The sequence below is a fragment of the Crocodylus siamensis genome, chromosome 1 (assembly GCF_052110815.1).
Source record: "Crocodylus siamensis isolate JL-2025a chromosome 1, ASM5211081v1, whole genome shotgun sequence".
Lineage (NCBI taxonomy): Eukaryota > Metazoa > Chordata > Crocodylia > Crocodylidae > Crocodylus > Crocodylus siamensis.
This window is the reverse complement of record NC_143395.1, coordinates 126,089,126-126,107,885: the sequence shown is the minus strand read 5'-3', so window position 1 is coordinate 126,107,885 and position 18,760 is coordinate 126,089,126. Positions and strand designations below refer to the sequence as shown.

At 42.8% G+C, this 18,760-nt stretch overlaps 1 protein-coding gene across 1 annotated transcript; it reads left to right on the top strand.

Moving 5' to 3' along the window:
- Positions 1-3,699: 3,699 nt before the first annotated feature.
- On the top strand, positions 3,700-18,229 carry SOD2 (superoxide dismutase 2). Its single transcript, XM_090042288.1, has 5 exons — positions 3,700-3,792; positions 6,129-6,331; positions 12,140-12,256; positions 15,846-16,025; positions 17,107-18,229. Exons 1-5 carry the CDS (start codon positions 3,764-3,766, stop codon positions 17,250-17,252), a joined length of 675 nt encoding a protein of 224 aa, XP_089898414.1. The 5' UTR covers positions 3,700-3,763; the 3' UTR covers positions 17,253-18,229.
- The last annotated feature ends 531 nt before the right edge of the window (positions 18,230-18,760 follow it).

The following is an 18,760-nucleotide window of genomic DNA, read 5'->3' as shown; positions in this document are numbered from 1 at the left end:
TGAGTTAAAATAGAAAAACATGTATTTTTGCCCATGAAAACAGGACCTTACATGCTCCATAGTTTTTAACTGTACAGCTTTGCTAATTTTAAAAAATATACTAAAATACTTTATTGGCATAATATTATCAAAGTATAAAACACACCCTTTTGATGACCATCAGAATTAGATGCAATTTGCTCGTGATAAGATTAATGCTTTCCTCTTGCCATTGCCATTCATTCCCAATTAAGTGGCAGAGGCTATAGCTCTCTCACAACTTTTTTAGTTTCTTCTACAATTATGCACCATTAATACCTTTGATCATTTCTAAAACTACAAGGAAAATGTGTTTCTGCACCTCAGACACTCTTGTTCCACATCAGCTATGTAGTCATTTCTCTCTTGGTTTCTACTCCCTGGTTCCAACCTGTGGCTTTGGATCATTATAACTAACGATTTACCAAAATCGTAATTTCACAGAAAATGTGAAATCCAGCATTGCCTGCAAAATTGGGTAATGTCTGTGAAATCTGTGGCGGGGGAAATAACTTACTGAAAATAAAATGCTGGCTCACCAATTGGCAGTGAGGGGTAGGACCACATGACAGTCAATCAGTGGCAAGGGGTGGGGCCATAGAGGCCCCTCATCCAGTTAGAGCTGGGGTGGGCAAAATGCTGCCTGGGTCCCGGATGTGGCCCGCCAGGCCATTCAATCCAGCCTGCGGGGCCCCTAAAAAATTTAGAAAATTAATATTTAACCACGCCTGGCTGCCTATCATGTAGCCCTCGATGGCTTGCCAAAATTCAGTAAGTGGTCCTCTGCCCAAAATAATTGCCCACCCCTGAATTAGAGGCATGGGGGGCTCACTGCAATCAGCCCGCAAAAATGGCAGCCAGCCCTGCAATCGCTCATCAAAACTGGCCAGTCGCCGACTCGAGTTGGGTAGACAAAGTTATAACAGTAACAAAATTACAGTACAGCCAATATGATTACTACCTAGAGATTGGCTAAAGCTTGAGTGAACTAGAATCTTATTAAAACATTTTTAAAGTAAATATTTCAAATGATTTCTTTTAAAGAAAAGATTTAATTATATTCTTATCTTTTTTTATCATTCACATATTCAAACGTGTGTATGACTGCAAATATGTATTCAACTAGATATTTTATTAATCCTAGTCATGAATAAATATAATTTCCTCTTGCATTCATTTACTTGTATTAGCCTCTTAAACCAGATCGTATAGGGTTGGACACCGCAGCCATCAGACCCTAAGTGGCCAAATAACCATGTAAGAACCACTAATTTATATTCCACAGTCAATGCACTGAATCAACACATGTCCAGTGCCTGCTCACACAAAATGACAGCCCATTGTCTTCACTAAGCACTGGATGAAAATAGGCCTGTGCAGTTCATTAGAAGTTGGGAGCCTAAGGACTTCAGAAGGAGATAGGATATGAATAAGAAGAACAATGATATTCTGAAATAAGTTATTCAGGAATGCTTATTCCATTCCTAAAGAGCTATTTTGGAATAACAAACTTTAGGACTGGTCTGAGACAGACGAACCTGGATAACTATGTCTCTGCACACTCGTCATGGCTAGCAATAATGCACATTGTGTGCATGAGAAAAGAAAGAAGTGTTGAGATACAAGACTGCTGAAAGCTGAAAATAAAATCTAAGGCCATTAAGTATCAGGCCAGCAGGGCTTTAGAAAGTAGAAACTGGGCCAACTCTACAGCCCCAAAAACTGGCACAAGAAGCAAGTGGGGAGTTCCCACCTTTCTAAAGAGAATCATAGGGGTTAGAGTCACAAGCCAAAAGGCTAAAGGGAGGGAACAGGTGAAAGATAAAGAACCATCAGTACTGGGGTAACATACACTCAGCACCCTCATTTCCCAACCACACCTTTATTCCCTAGAGCGCTCAAACAGCAGCCCACAAGTCTGAATCCAGCTCTTTCAGTTCAAAGTCCTGGCTGACCAAGCCAGTGAGAGTTCCTACTCTGCACCCCCATGCGCAAAGTTGTTCAGCTCCCACATGCACCCTGCTCCTCTTCCCTTTACTCCAGCCTCAAGCTTCCTCTTCCTCTTTTTCCCTTGCCTCCAGCCCTAAGGGCTTCTGGGAGTTGCAGTCCAAATGAACAGACATCACAGCTCTGCAGACTGCTCCCCAGTTGCACCTGATGTTACACACATTATGTTACCACATTCAATTGCTTTTATTGAAAATTGTCTCCCTGTGATCAGTATGGCCAACCTGAAACATTTAAAAAAACCAAAACAAAATCAATGAATCATAGAAAGTTAGGGTTGGAAAGGACCTCAGGAAATGATCTAGTCCAATCCTCTGCTCAGAGCAGGACCATCCCCAACTAGATCATCCCAGCCAAGGCTTTGTCTAGCGAGGTCTTAAAAACCTCCAAGGATGGAGACTCCACCACCTCTCTGGGTAACATGTTGCAGTGTTTTACCACCCTTCTAGTGAGAAAATTCTTCCTAACATCTGATCTAAACCTCCCTTGCTGCAACTTGAGACCATTGCTCCTTGTTCCGTCATCTGCCACCACTGAGAACAGTCTCCATCCTCTTTTGAACCCACCTTCAGGTAGTTGAAGGCTGCTGTTAAATTTCCTCTCAGCCTTCTCTTCTCTAGAATAAATAAGCCCAGCCTCTCATAAGTCACGTTCCTCAGCCCCCAAGCCATTTTGTTGCCCCTGGCTGGAATCGCCCCAATTTATCCACATCCTTTCTGTAAGGGGGCCCACAACTGAACACAGTAATCCAGACGCGGTCTCACCAGTGCTGAATAGAGGGGAAGAATCACTTCTCTTGACCTGGGGGCAACCCACCCACCAATGCAGCCCAGTATGCCGTTGACCTTGGCACTAATGGCGCATTGCTGGCTCATATTCAGCTTACTGTCCACTGTACCCCCCAGGTCCTTTTCTGCAGAGCTGCTGCCGAGCCTGTCAGCCCCCAGCCTGTCCTGGGGGCTGAAAACCATACATCCACCTGTCCCCCAAATGACTGAATTATAAGTTGTGAATTAAAAAAAAAATCCTTGTAGGTTTTTTTTTTTTATTTCCCCGCTGGTACCGGAGCACCTTGTGTTTTTCAGCCTGCCCCTGTAATTAGAAAAGCTAGAAATATTCCATTTGACATGAAAGCTGACACGTGTTACGATCCCAGCCCAGCTGAGACTTCCTGAGAAGCCCTGTGCGATTCCTGAAGTCCGAGACGGCAACTCCGGCATCAGGCTCTCCAGTTACCTATATTGTAATGTGCAATCCAATACACAAGCCCTTGTCCAAGCCACGCTTGTGAGCCACAGAGTACATTTCTACCGCAGTCAGTACAAGGGCACGCTGGCTCTGCCCCAGCCTGTAGCTGCGCTAGGCTCGGAGGCCGCACTTCTTAGCCTCCACCCGGCAGGGCAGCCACAGTAACGCCGCGTTGCCAGGCGCAACACCCCGCTGACCTCAAGACGAGAGAAACTAAGCCCAGGAATGGCCAGGCCTGCCTGATCGCAGAGGTCAGGAGTGGGGCCTGGGCTCTGGGCAGCCCCACAGCGCCCGTGCCAAGCCTAGGCCGGACTGTGCCCGCCCCTACGAAGCCTCCAGACTCAGGCCGTGCGCGGACACCTGCCCGCCTCCCGCGCGGCATTACCCGGGGCCTCTCCCGTGCCCGCCCCCAGGCTCGTCCCGCCCCGCCCCGCCCCGCGCAGCCGCAGTGTGTCCGGGCCTGGCTGCAGCGGAGCAGCGTCCCGCCGCGATGCTGCGCCGCCTGGCTGCCACGGGCAGGTGAGCGCCCGCCGGCCCCTCTCTGCCCCCTGTGCTAGCGCGGGCACGCGGGGGCTCCCTGTCTGCGGTTCCCGAGGTGCACTGCCCCTGTGGCAGGGCTGAGGGCAGCGCAGAGCCGTGGCTCTCACCCTCTTTTGTGCCAGGACCCATTTGCAAACTTCGGCGACCCGTCCCGACTCCCCCCTCCCCCCCCCCCGCATTGGGTGGGGTCCCAAGCAGCCCCTCGCAAGCTGCAGCTCTGCCAGTCTGCAAGGGAAAGGCCTCAAGGTGGCCCGAGCGTTCAAGTTTGTGGATCCGTTTTCCCAGCTTGTTCGCAACCCTTTCATCTATTCTGTCGGGTCGCAGGCCACAGGTTGAGAGACGCTGGGGTTAGATTGTGGTTTGCAGTGGGGTGGTTTGGATGAGGGTGATCCAGCCGGCTGCATGACCTCTGGAGGGCCCTTTCAGCCCTGTTTCTTTATGATCATCCGCCTCCTGCGGGTGCCTGAAGGTGAGCCTCCAGGATGAACCAGCTGTAAGGGCATGACCTTGCATTGGGGGCCCTTCTGTTTTAGAGTCTTTCTGGCTCCCTGCTCTTCGATACCGCACACCTCAGCTCTTTGCTGTGCCTCTGCGCACCGGCAGGGAGTTGGGGCAGAGTCTGTAAGGCAAATCCCTCTGGTCTCACAGGCCTCCAGGGCCTGGCAGGGTAACCTTCCTTAACCACTGTAATGTAACATGGCGTGATGAAAACATCAAGTGAATGCATTCCAGGACTCGTCTCTAAGGGACTTGCAGAAGCCACTTCTTCCCGTCTTTTTTAGCACAATTCATTGTTTTTCTCCTTGTCATCTGTTCCTGAACTACTACACTAAAATCACTGTTATCCGGCACCCCGGGGGGTGAGGGGATTGCCAGTTATGTAAAAATTTTGGTTGTTTGAAACAACTCAACAGGGCTTTTCAGATCATGCAGAACAGGGGCAGGAGGGGGAGCAGCTGCCACGGCAGCGCAGGGTAGTGGGTGGCAACAGTGGCCACCATGTGTAAGCTTTCCCCTCACCTCCCCACTTGAATTTCCAGCTAATACAGTGTGCCAGTTAGTAAAATCCCAGATAGCAGGGATTTTACTGTAATACTCTCTAATTTAGCCGCTTTCCTGTTTGGTATGGTGTTGAAAGCTGTGTTAATGCCCACATTTCTCCTGTCTGAAAAAGCTGCTTTCTCTTATCAGTGAAAGATATTGGGTAATTCGTGCCATCTAGTTCTGGTTAACTCGCATTGCAGTCTGTTTGTTTGTTGGGTTTTGGTTTTTGTGTTGTTTTTTTTTACCTTCAGGTCTTAAGTTTCTCTGTCCTTCAGAATCTGTTTTCAAACCTTACATGCTGTTGCAGTTGAGACTAACAGACCTGTAGTGCCGGGATCCCTTTTCCTTTTTTTAAATGCAGGTGTTGCATTGCCTGTCCCCAGTCATATGGCATTATCTCTAATTAAAGTGGATTAATTAAAAAAAAAAATCTTTGTTAATGGACGTGTTACTCCATATGACAGCTCCTTCAGTGTTCTGAGATAGGGGGACCAGATGATCTCAGACCTGAGTATATGACAAAAATGAATTTTGCATAAGATATGGCAACTTATCTCTTAATTTTTTCCCCCCCTTTAGCAATCCTGACTGGCTTTCGTGTTCTACAGCACGCTGCTCACTCACTATATAGCTGTTTCACTTCCTTTTCTGCTTCTCTCTGCGTGGCCTATACTATTGAAGTTTGGCAATTCTTACTTTATTCCTATACTTTCTGACATCAAGATGTAGAGCTTGTTTTTTTTTAAGCTATCTATTTGCTTCTGTAGTCAAATATACGGCAGGTTAGCAAGTTGAATAGTGGGTTTCACTTTTGTCTTATGTTGCGAATTGTGTCTAGACTCATTTCTCAGTGCCACTAGATATTAGCTTACCTTTAAATTATCAGGCTTGAAAATACTTAAGCACATGTGTTACTGCTGAACTGAAACTAATAGAAATTAAACATTAAGCAAATAGTTTTATTTATTTATTTTTATTGAAAGATTTCGCTCTTTATGCTGTAAGTCCCTGTATCCTTCATATGACCTGCGTCTCTTCAGGTTTTGGTGCACAGTTTTTTTTTGCGAGCATGGGTCTTACTTGCAGTTTGCCTCAGAGTAGCAGCAGTCATTGCCAAATTAACAAGGCTACATCTTGAGTAGGACTGCTCAGTGTGAGTAAATGGCGTGTGCGAACATTCGCAAAGTATTTTATTCAGTATATGTATATATATTTAATTACCCAGATGAAATTGCCTGTATTTCTTTTCTTTTTATCTTTATCTTTTTCAGGAGCAGCACAAAGTTCATCGTGCCATTGGCATGCTTGGCCTCCAGGCAAAAGCACACTCTTCCAGACTTACCTTATGACTATGGTGCCCTGGTACCCCATATTAGTGCAGAAATCATGCAGCTGCACCACAGCAAACATCATGCTACCTATGTGAATAATCTGAATGTTGCAGAGGAGAAATACAAAGAGGCACTCGCAAAAGGTGTGTGTGGTCACAATTAACAAACAAAGGAAGCTGCTCATGTTACAGGCAGATGTTTCACCAAAATACATGGGGAAGAAGGCACCGGGTAGTGTGGGGCTCCTGCAGGACATGCTTGGCAATTTGGTGGTTGCACCAGAAGAGAAGGCAGACCTTTTTAACAAATTCTTTGCCTCCATTTTTTTGTGCAGGGACCGGGACATCTCCCCCACTGGGGTTCAGGATGGACTCAGGAGAGTCTCCGCCAGGCCTAGGGTCAGGGAGGACCCAGTTAGGGAAATTCTGGAGGGGCTGGATGTGTTCAGATCAGCAGGTCCAGACACTCTCCACCCCAGGGTGCTGAGGGAATTGGCAGAGGTCACTGTGGGCCCCCTGGCATGGCTTTAGGAGCACTCATGGTGCTCTGGACAGGTGCCAGAAGACTGGAAGAAGGCCAGTGTGGTCCCCATCTTTAAAAAAGGGAGGAGAGAGGACTCGGGCAACTAAAGGCCTGTTAGTTGTACTTTGGTCCTGGGGAAGCTCTTTGAGAAAATTATCCAGGAGCACATCTGTGATGGGCCAGCAAGGGGGATGATGCTCAGGGGCAACCAGCACGGGTTCATTAGGGGCAGGTCCTGTCAGACCAACCTGGTGGCCTTCTACGACCAGGTCACAAAATCATTGGATGCAGGTGTCAAGAAAGACTACATCCACCATGACTTCAAGAAGGCCTTTGACACTGTCTCCTACCCCATTCTCATTAAAAAGCTAGGCGACTGTGGCATTGATGCCTACACAGTTAGATAGATCGCAAATTGCCTGAGGTGCTGCACCCAGAGAGTGGTGGTGGACAGGTCATATTTGAGCTGAAGGGATGTGGGCAGTGGAGTCCCCCAGGGCTCGGTTCTTGGGCCTGTACTGTTCAATTTCTTTATTAGCGATTTGGATGAGGGGGTAAAAAGCACCCTGTTTAAATTCGCCGACGACACCAAGATTTGGGGTGAGGTGGGCATGCTAGAAAGGAGGGACAGGATACAACTGGACCTGGACAGGTTACATGGGTGGGTGAATGAGAGTTGGATGGGATTCAGTACTGACAAATGCAGGATACTACTGCATTTGGGCAGTAAGAACCAGCAGCATACCTATAGGCTGAGGAACTCCCTTCTTGAAAGCACAGTGGTAGAAAGAGATCTTGGAGTCATTATTGGTTCCAAAATGAACATGAGCCACCAATGTGAGGATGCGGTCAGTAAGGCTAACCACACCTTGTCATACTTCCACAGATGCATCATGAGCAAGGCCAAGGAGGTGATCCTCCTCCTCTATGTGACACTGGTCAGGCTGCAGTTGGAGTACTGCATCCAGTTCTGGGTGCTGCACTTCAGGAGAGATGTGGCCAGCATTGAGAGGGTCCAGAGGAGGGCCACTCACATTCTGGGTACAGCAGAGCAGGCCCTACGAGGAGAGGCTATGGGACCTGAACCTGTTCAGCCTTCACAAGAGAAGGCTGAGAGGGGACCTGGTGGCCATCTATAATCTTACCGGGGGGACCAGCAGGGAATGGGAGAGACCTTGTTCACTCGAGTACCTCCCAGAGTTGCAAGGAATAATGGCCATAAGTTGATGAAGAGGAGGTTCAGGCTGGACATTAGAAGGCACTACTTCACAGTCATGGCAGCTAGGATCTGGAACCAATTTCGAAGTGAAGTGGTGCTGGCTCTTATCTTAGGGGTCTTTAAGAGGAGGCTTGATAATTACCTAGCTGAGGTCATACGAGCTCAAACTGACCAGGGGTTATATGAGCCCAGTATTCTTTCCTGCCCAGGGCAGGGGGTTGGACCTGATGATCTACTTAGGTCCCTTCCGACAGCTAGAATCTAGAACCAGCTTCCAAGGGGAGTGGTGCTGGCTCCTACCCTGGGGGTCTTTTAAGAGGAGGCTTGATGCCTACCTGGCTGGAGTCATTTGAGCCCAGTTTTTCTCTTCTATGATTCTACGACTCTAACAACTATGAAACTATGGAAGATGCATGTGAGGATGCTTGCCAAGGGAGTATACTGTGCTTAAAGGACAGTTGCTGTTGTTAATTATAATTTCCCCCGTTAGCTTGGTATAGTGTTTCAAGGGATTGCTTTTATGGTTGGTTCCAGTATTGATACTTGGTTATGTGGTGTTAAATGGATGAGTTCTGCTTTTTTATAGTATGTAAATTCAAAGTAAACGTAATTGATATAATGCATTTACCCCACATCTACCTGGGACCAGTAGGAAACTGGTATAACAAGAATTTTTAAATGACTGAGGCAACTTCACATTTACATCAGGAAGTTAGCTCTTTAACTAGCTAGTATTTCTGGATTGATAGCTGTAGCCTTTCTGGAAAAAAACATACTTTGTAGTAAAAAGGAAGCTCCCGGAATGAGTGTGTAAGTTTGGCTTCCTAGCTTCCTCTAAGGGCGATGGGATGACCTTGAAGCTAATGCATGTGACTGTCAGGACAGCAGGGTCTTATTCTAAGTTGTGTTCCAGATTATCATTGAGAAATTGCCTTGAGGTTTTCTGATGAAAAGTTGTTTTCAGCATGTGCAACCATTTTTTTGTTTGTTTGTTTTATAGCTAGAACAACTTTTTGCAATTGTTTTTATTCTTACTTTTTTTTTGAATTCCACAGAGTTTGTAGCAGCAAGATGAAGTGCTAATACCATTATTGGTTATATGAGTACACTAAAACAATAGAAATGTAGTTTGTGTTCTAAATCTCAGTTTACTAGACTGCTAAAAATGAATGAAATTTATCTTCAGCAAGATGAAAACTGGAAGTTGATCTGCCTTTTGACTGATGAGTTTCTTTTTCTATTTGAAGAATTTTGGCATAATTTAAGGTGCTCTCAATCTACAGATTAATCTGCTATAGTAATGGAAGTTAACACGTCACTATAGAATGCACAGTGTTATTTGACCGTCTGAATGCCAATGGGTTAGAACTTTTAATATGAAATTAAAGTTAAAATCAAGGTTGACAGGAGAACAAAATGAATCGCTTCCCACAGTGTGTTCCTTGCTCAGAACTGTTAGCCATGGGCCAGTAATCTCCAGATATTTGTCTATATTCTGATTTAACAATTTAAGAACAGGAATGACACTTGAAGTTTTTTTTTAAAAAAAAACTAAAAGGGGGCGGGTATGAAATGAGATTCTCCTGTCAGGCCTGAGCAGTGCAATTTCCATTCAGTAGCTGTTCCAGGAAAAGTGCATTACAGATGAGAAATAAGCAGCAGCATTGAGGAGGAGAAAGCAAAATACAAAAAAACCCCACAGGTGTGCTATTGTTGTTACTAATGGTTACTGATTAAACACATGCAGGAGAGTTGTAACCACTGGTGTCTGCTAGTTAAGCAGATATCTATGTGCAGCATTTAAAGCTGGCCTTGTGCTGTCTTAACAGTATAGACCAAATAGAGGCTTTAGATAGATATATAAGCAACTTCTGGTGACTTTGGTGGGAGTTGGAGACTTAGTCTATGTAGGTGCTATTCTGTAAACTTCAAATATTCTGCTACTGAAGTTTTAACAGACAGCAGTGCTAGTAAGCGCTTGCCTGTGCTGATTTAGGATACCCATAAAATCAGTACTTGTACTTATGATAGCATAAGTTTTGACCCTCATAAGAATTCAGTTTTAAAAGCATGTTTAGGAAAGAGCTAAGACTAAGTTATCATGTAGCTTAAAGAAATAAATGTTGTAGACCCAGTTGAGGAGCCTGAACTAGAATGAAATTGTTTCTGCAGGTAATGTTGTTAAAGCAGCGTTTCTCTTGGTCTGTGTTATGTTGTACTCCTATCAACTAGTTTAATTTTAACTCACGTAATGTTTGTTCAAGAATGGAAGATACCGAAGCACAGTGTTTTCTTTTCCCAATGAACACTAACTTTGAGTCTGACTTTATTTATTTGAGGGGGAGGACGGAAGGTAGATACCCCAAGATACTTAATCCCTGATATAGGAAACCCATTGAGTTTAAGATTTGGTACTATTGACTGATTGGAAAGTAAGCATGTGCTTAACACTGTCCCTCAAGAAGGGGCCAGTTAAGGAAATAATCAAGAGTATTTTACTTCAGAAAGCTTAGCTAACTGACCCAGGCTCTGATCTTGTAACTGGTCCATCCCAGTTTCATGAGTTTTCCATTTGCAAGATTTGATAATTAAACTCCTAGTCCCAGTCCTCTACAATTTGGATCCTGTTGCCTGAACTTGCACATGCCTTTCATATTGGGATTTGAGGTTTTAATCAAAGATGCAGCTGTAAAAAACCCCATGTGTATTTTTTTGCTTCTTACCCGGTGCCAAGCAGCTCCATTACTAGGATGAGAAATTTGCCTGATTCTACCCATCAAGTGCCTTGGTTTTTTTTTTTTGGTTTTTTTTTTAGCATGTATTTGTTTTCTAAACACAATTACAAAGAAATGGCCATGTAAAGGTTGTTGTGGGCTGAAATAACTTCCAGATCCTCTATGGACGTGTATTTTAGGCATCAAGTTCACTGGAGAAATTGGAAGGTATTCTAGTAAGCTAACAAATAACAAGTAGTTACTTGCAGACAAAGCAGTCTGATTTCATGCAGGCTTCTAGAACAGGATAAAGAGAATAAGGAAGCCTAGAGTTTACTTTCTCCCTAACTCAGCCGAAAACTGCAAACAGGTTTGCCTTAAGTAAGGTTTTTATTCAACGCGTTATCTAACAAGACATTATTTTTCCTCCTTCCAGTGAAGACATGCTCTTGGTGTGTGGGTGTATAAGATAACACTAGAGAGTAGTTTAAAAAAAAAACCTTCTGAAGAAATGCCGTTGCATCTGTAAAAGTTATTTGAAAATGCCTATTTTAAAAGAGTATGTTAAAACCCCTTTGCCTGGAAGTGGGGAAGCAGGCTTGAGATGCCTGGCACCAGTGAGCATCTGTGAGGCATGGACCTAAGAAAATGAGAGTAAGGACCATCCTAGGGTCAAAAGGACTGTTTGCTAGGAACTGGCATTGGAGTAAATATGCAGTTGTTAACAATCACATGGATCTTTGCCTTTGTGTGGAAGTTTTTACAGTCTAAAGCAAGAACTTGACCTGGTGCTTTTCCTATCACTGAACTCCTGCTCCATGGCCATGATGCTGGGGAAGAAAATGAGGCATAACATTCCCATAAAATGTTGCGGGGTGGGAGGGAGTAGAAAGGGGTATCTGTAGGTCATTCTGTGTTCCCTTTGTGCCTCTTTAGTCTTAGGGCCAAAATTCACTGTTTGCATCCTAAAAGAAACCGGTGTAAACACTGTAGTTGATTTATTTATGGGATGGGTAGTGTTGTGAACTTAGTGTTGAATATTTTTACAGCTAACAGGAGAGAGCCGTTTATGACCGCACTGTGGTGATACTAGTATTTGATGCTCATAAATGGTAATCCTCAAACACTGTTGTGAGTTACGTACTCTTTGTATGTTTAAGGTATTTTAATTTCTTCTACTTATCCTGCCAGTCAGTAGTACACCACGCACATTAACTTAGGTTCTCATTATAAGGAAGAGTTGACAGTTGCAAAGTGTTGCCAGCAGTGAGGTATAATGTGTTATGATGTGGGATCTATGCTGAGACAGTTTTATGAGGTGCAGAGTTTGTGATGGTGGCTGATGAACATGAATATCACAAATTAGCAAATTCTAATAACTTGTTCTGGCACTAACCTGTAGATGAGCACCCTTTATGGAAGACGAGATCCATTTTAGTGATTCCTGTGGTAACACTTTATTCCATTTGATTTTATTTGCTTTTTTGTGCCTTCAGGTGATGTTACTACTCAAGTATCTCTTCAGCCTGCGCTAAAGTTCAATGGTGGGGGTCATATCAATCACACCATCTTCTGGACAAATCTTTCTCCCAGTGGGGGAGGAGAGCCTCAAGGTTAGTGCTAACATTTGATGGCTTATTGATAGAATATTGGTATTAACCAATAGAATTGCAGTGAACTGGCCTGCAAAGATATCCCTTGCATTTAGTTTTTGTTCACCTTAAAGGGGAAGGAATATTAAGATCCTTCAGAATAGGCATATGGTCTTCTATGTCTCTTTGCCACCTAACTTAATGGGACCTTGCTCCTGATTTGAGAGCTTAATACTGCTTCTTTGTAAACATGCACATTTTCTGCAAGTACTGTAGAAGGTGGAGACTTGGAGCATATGACTAGTGGGGTTTTTTTGTTTAAATTTGATTACATGTGTAAGTATTTGACTGTATACATTTGAATTTTTACAGTGGTAAAAGCTGCTGTGTTGGTTGGTTCATGTAGAAATAAATGATTTACCTGAAACTACTTGTATAAGAGATCTCTGAGATGTATATTAGTGTTTGGTACATAGCAATCCCTGAAGAAAGGTACAGTCAACTGCAGAATGAACAGTCAAAGCTGAAAAGGGCCATGTAATAAGCCACTCACTACTTTTGTTGGTGGCTGCCAGAACATAACCTTTCAAGTCTCTAAACCTCATGGTTATGAAAGAAATTGTAAAGTGCATACTGAATGAGATCTGGAGTCAGTCTGAGGGTTCAGCTCAGAGGTGCGACTAGCTTTCATCTCTGACAACTCTAAAGTTTAATGATCTTAATGTCAGACTTATTTCACTGCTAATCCAAGTTTCCAGAAAGATTTGGGAATTGCTTCTAAAGATTTTTTGTTGTTGCTCTGCAGGTGCTGAGATGCTTTGAAAGTTGGTGTAGATGCATCTGCAGCTTAGACTTCCTCTATTTTCAAACTACAAAATTAGAAAATTAAGGCTTTTTTTTTTTTTAGGATTCTGCTACTGAGTTTTGAGAAACAGATTGAATCTGCCCTTACCTGTCAGTGATCATACAATTGAATAATACCGATGGGAATGTGGGTGGAACTCCATCCAGAAGAGATGCTAAAAAAGGCCTCACAGCTATAGTGCTGGGGGTTTGCTGTAGGTCCCCAGGCTCAGATTTAAGCTTTCTGTAAGTTCATAAAAATAACAAAGTAAGCAGTAATGGAAATTGTGTGATTATGGTAAACTTTGTCAAAGGGAAAATGCTTGTAATAATGGTAGGACCTTGATATTCTTGAACAGGCAGTTTCTCCTTCAAATATTTGCAGAATTAGCAAAAGATGATGCCATTTTAGATTCTTATCTTCATTGCTTGCTGAAACAAAATATAGAAGAGCTGGTCTTAAAAATGATCTTGGATTGAGAGATTGTTGAACTGATTGCAGCTAATCTTTTTAAAAAAGATAGACAAAAGTCTATAAAGCAGCAGTTCGCAACCCTTTTAGGCTGGAGACTTCCCTTGTTAGATTTGAGGCATCCCTCAGAAAATGCTGGCACTTAAGTTTTCTGTAAATGTTTTGACTATTGAAAAATAAGATGTATTCTTTTGGAGAGACCATACCAAGTCAGAATGTTTATAACACCTTGGGTTTCTCTTTGAAATCTCTGGGTTTATCTTGTGAATCGTGTCTGCACACCTAACAGTGCTAACATTGCATAGCACTCTTGAAAGGATGTCAAGACACCCCAGAGTGTTGCGTCTCCCCAGTTGAGAATCCCTATAGAAGGTTTTGAATTTCAGAGGGGCAAACTAAGGCACCTAGTTAGGAACTGGACTGAGAAGCTCAAGGCATTGTATGTGGTGGAGTTCTGGGATCACTATAAGACAAAAAGGTAAATCCCAGGTAAGAGGAAAAAATGGCAGGGAAGAACTACAAAGTTGATCGATGAATAGTCATAAACAGGATATTATGAGTAAGCAGAAAAAATAGAAGGAACAGAGAAGTTGCAGGTTAGTGCAGAAATGAAGTGACATGGGTAAAAGTTTTGTGTAACTTGAATTTGCATTGAAAATTGAATGCAGAAAAACATTCTTCAGCCATATAAATAGAGAATAAGAAGAAAAGTGGGGCTAATATGCTGATCATGAGGTAGAGGTTAAGGACAAGTAAGGTATGGCTTAAATTGTAAACAAATACTTTGCCTGTTTTCATGAATGGTAGGATACCTAAAAAGAACCACATCTGAGGTGGAAGCAAAACTTTGGCTTCTTATTGTGACAAAATCAGAATGAATGGCAAGGATAGACAGTCTCCATCCCAGAATACTAAAAGACCTAGCACATAGAGAGGACTTGTAGCAAATCTGTGAATTCAGGGATGGTATTTTAGATCTGGAGCATAGAAAATGTATCCTGTACAGAGAAGGGAAAACATCTGGCCAACTACAGACCCATTTGTTTGGCCTCCAAACCTTAACTGATACATTACATTACTTCACAGGAAGGTGAATAAGGGACTGGCTAAAAGAGGGAGGCTACCAGGGATTATATGTAAAAAGAATTATCGGGAGGGAGATGTGTACTCCTTTGGGGTGGGGGGAGAGGGGTCTTGGGACCAGCCCTGTGTATTATTTTCCTTAGGGATGTTGGTACAAGAATTAGTTGTGTACTGATAAAATTTGGGGTGATGCTAACGTGGGAGATAATGCCAATGCAGAAGGGGAGCAGTTCACAGCAGAGGAAGAATTTGGATGACGTATTGGACTGTAGTAATACAAATTGGATAGCATAGAGCAGGGGTTTCCAGACTGGTATATGTACTCCTGGGGGTACACATGATATCTTTGGGGGTATGTGGGAGAAATGTGGATTTAATTGTCATTATTATACTAATGACATTTGAGGAGTTAAAATATAAAATGTATGTTGGTAGAGGCATGGAAGCAGCTGGTAAATCAGGAAAGGGTTATCCAGTAAGAAAATTTGGGAACCTCTGTTATAGAGCAAAGTGAGAAATCGTGTAGGTATGGATTAATAATAAGATCTTTTGCTATAAACTGGTTCTCATCAGTCAGAGGCAGTGGAGAAGGAGATGGATTTAGGTGTACTGGTTGATTGTAGGATGATTGTGACCCCACAATGTGATGCAGCCATGACAATGGATAGTGCAGTTCCAGGGTATATTAGGTGAGGTGTTTTTCAGTAGGGACGGGTTAGTGTTGTAAAGTTGACATGCTTCAAAATAGGGTTATCTACACCCTGCTGACCCTGGCAAACACCCTTATCCAGTTCTTCTGTTGCAAACAAATAGTTTCACATGCTTGTTGGAACATACTCTGGCTGTACTTCACTGCTGCTTTAAAAAAAAAAAAAAAAGAAGCTTAGTTGACTTGACAGCTTTTTTTGCATACTTTTTAGCACTTCTCCAAAAAGGCCTGTCTCTAGGTACCATGCCAAGGGACAGTCCAGCTTTCAGACAAATGCAAATCCTGCTGCGTCTCTGCTTCCTTCGCTTTTACAATCTTTCTCTTGCTTTTTGAAACAGCAGTATTGGTATAAATTACCTACGCACAAAATTCTTTTATTCTGTTGGTGCTGACTGCGGCGGGGGGGTAGGGAACTAATTGTTTCTGATTCATTCCAAGCTTTTCTCACATTTTAAAAATAAAGCTACTGAAAAGTACCATAAAATGCTTGTTTTTCCTTTAAGGGGAATTGTTGGAAGCCATCAAGCGGGACTTCGGTTCCTTTGCAAGCTTCAAGGAGAAGCTCACAGCAGTATCAGTCGGCGTTCAAGGCTCAGGGTGGGGATGGCTTGGCTTCAACAAGGAACAAGGACGCCTGCAAATTGCTGCCTGTGCAAATCAGGATCCTCTACAAGGAACAACAGGTCAGGGTTTTAATCTTTGATTTATTTCCAACTCTTCCAAATCTGTAGCTGCAGAGATGCCTTGAAACCAACTTCCCCCCACCACATTAATAAATAGGGTAGAAACTATCTACTTAGTAGCGCTTAACCTTTTGGTTATGTGGGGCCCATTTGTGGCCATCTGAAGCAATTTAACTCTTTCAAACTTGGAAAGAGAATGCTGCCCTTTTAAATTGCTAATAATAAAGAGGTATATGCTATGATAGTCCTTAAAAAATAGCAAAAGACTAGTTATTAACCCTTTTTAAAAGCTTTCTGACCAGTTAAAATGAAACCTATTTCCATGACAAGGTGCTGTGAGAATAGCAGTTAAGGTAAACTTCATACTGTTGAAAAAAAAGCTGCATCTTATTAGACATTGTCATTTCTATGACTTCTTTTGACCTTTTTATATTCCAAGCTTAAAAAAGGACTGTTTGCAACTTTCTCTTCGGCTCTGGAGGGAGTAAGATTGACATCAGTCATGTAGTGTTTGTGCAGCAGATGAATCTCTGGGTTAACATCTGCAAACACTACTGTTAGCTAGTTCAGACTGTAATTATTTGCTTCAGTGAATAGTCTCCTTTCTAGAAATTCCCAATTAGGTATTGTTTTGTTGAACTTTTTTCAGTTCTTAATCCCATTAAAGCAAGGAAACAAAATGATTTATTTGACATCTGATCCACAGTTAAAAGACTTTCTAGAAGTATTAATGGTGCATTACTAATACGTTCTGTACTACAGGTGTTTCTTAAGATGGCTTTTCAGGAAAGGTTTTTATCCTGTTCAGAACCATATCTTTTTTTTTTAAGGCCTCAGTCCTGCCCTTGGGCCTGTGGGTATGTGTAGCTGTGTGTTTCAAAATTTGCCACTTCAGTTCCAGTTGTATAGGAAGCAGCTATGTAAAATGTAGCAATATGCACCTGCATCTTGGAGAGTTCACCATGGCCCTTGGATAAGGCTTTGAAATATGGAGCTTTAGTGAAACTGAAAACATTTTAGAGCCTTACTTTGGAGTCGTAATGTGTGTTGTTTATCCAAAACACATTTTCTCCTCTTCTAGGTTTGGTTCCTCTGTTAGGAATTGATGTGTGGGAACACGCCTACTATCTGCAGTATAAAAATGTTCGGCCTGACTATCTAAAAGCCATCTGGAATGTGATCAACTGGGAGAATGTGTCTTCAAGATATTCAGCCTGCAGAAAGTAAAGCAGAGTTCTGCACAGACTCTTTACAGCACCAGTTCTGTTCTGAAATCATTTTTGTAATAATGTGTCTTCTGGCTTTCTAATGAGTTGCTCCACTGCAGAAAATACTTTAATGCATCCAATGAAAGTACTTGCACTCAACCCAAGTATCTGCTCATTTAGTTCTGTGAGAGGTACTTAATAAATGTAAACCCTTGTGTAACAGAATGAATACAATTCTTTTAAAACTACATGGTTCTGCTGAAATTTCCCTTATTTAGTGATAGGAGATAAACTTTTGAAGCTGTCTAACTTAGTTTTTCCATCTATAGTGCAAATGTCACCTACTTTATTTACCTCACAGTGGTAGTGTGAGGAATAGTTGTCAACAAACACCATAAAAGTGTTACATATCTACTGTTGGCTTCTAGGCACTCAACAATAGCACGTGTGTAAAAAGACTAGTCTCTGTCTAGTCATTTTCAGTACTTACAGAAATTATCAGATCTTTCCACTTGATAATAACTCACCCCAGCAGCCATCAACACAGGACCCGCAAAACTATTTAGGAAAATCAAATTTAGAAATGTATTGAGAGCAGTTAGTGACTTCCAAAGGGAAGAGTAACTCTTGGAACAGTTGAAAGCTTGAACTGCAGTGCCAGAGACTAGTTTTTTTTGCTTTAGTAAGCGACAGTAGCAAACATTAAAGAAACTTACTGCATAAAATGAGTAGCAATGGAATCTTTGATTAACTTATGATGACCGAGTTCTTTATGCCGTCCAGGCTCGAATGTAGTCAAATGTTTGTTCTTACCTGTTAGTCAGGGGAGAGAAGTAGTTTCCTGCTGCTGTGCTTTCATAAGGAAATATGCCACTGATAACAATTTGGTTGTGTGTTTTCTGATGCTTGCTGAAATAATTTTGCCTTCGTGTTTCACTTCATTATATGAGAAGAAACGTGTACTTCACATTGCTATAAATAAAACTTGAAGCAGTAGTGTGCATATTGGCTATCATTGATCTAGCTATTTATTCCCTTCTACTGCAGAACAAAGAGGCTGCTAAGCAGTTTACAGTCCAACAGGCATCACAAACTTCTGTGGTTTTCCAAGGATGAATAGTCAAGGGGACACTCTTATCCCAGATCCAGGGAGTCAGCAACTTATGGCCTATAAAGGGATTGTAACCAGCCTGCAGAGCTTGGATGGCAGCAGCAGTTCAGCAGTGGGGAAAGTGGTTTGGTGGTGATAGGGTCAGGAGCAGGCTAGTGGTACTTTGCAGTAGGTGAATCCATGGAATGGGATGTGGCCTGTCCTACACTGAACTCTGTCAGTTCAGTCTGCGACTGCTTAAAGGTTGCTGACTCCTGTCCTAGGTATATGCTTAAACACTTTAAAACCAGTTAGCCCATTTCCTGTCTTATATCAATTGTGCGCTTGGCTTCTGCTATCTAGGTGTCCCCATGAGCAGGAATGTGCGTTCCCTGGGGACAACTAGCAGTGGCACATATTTGTGCCCCTTTTAGTTG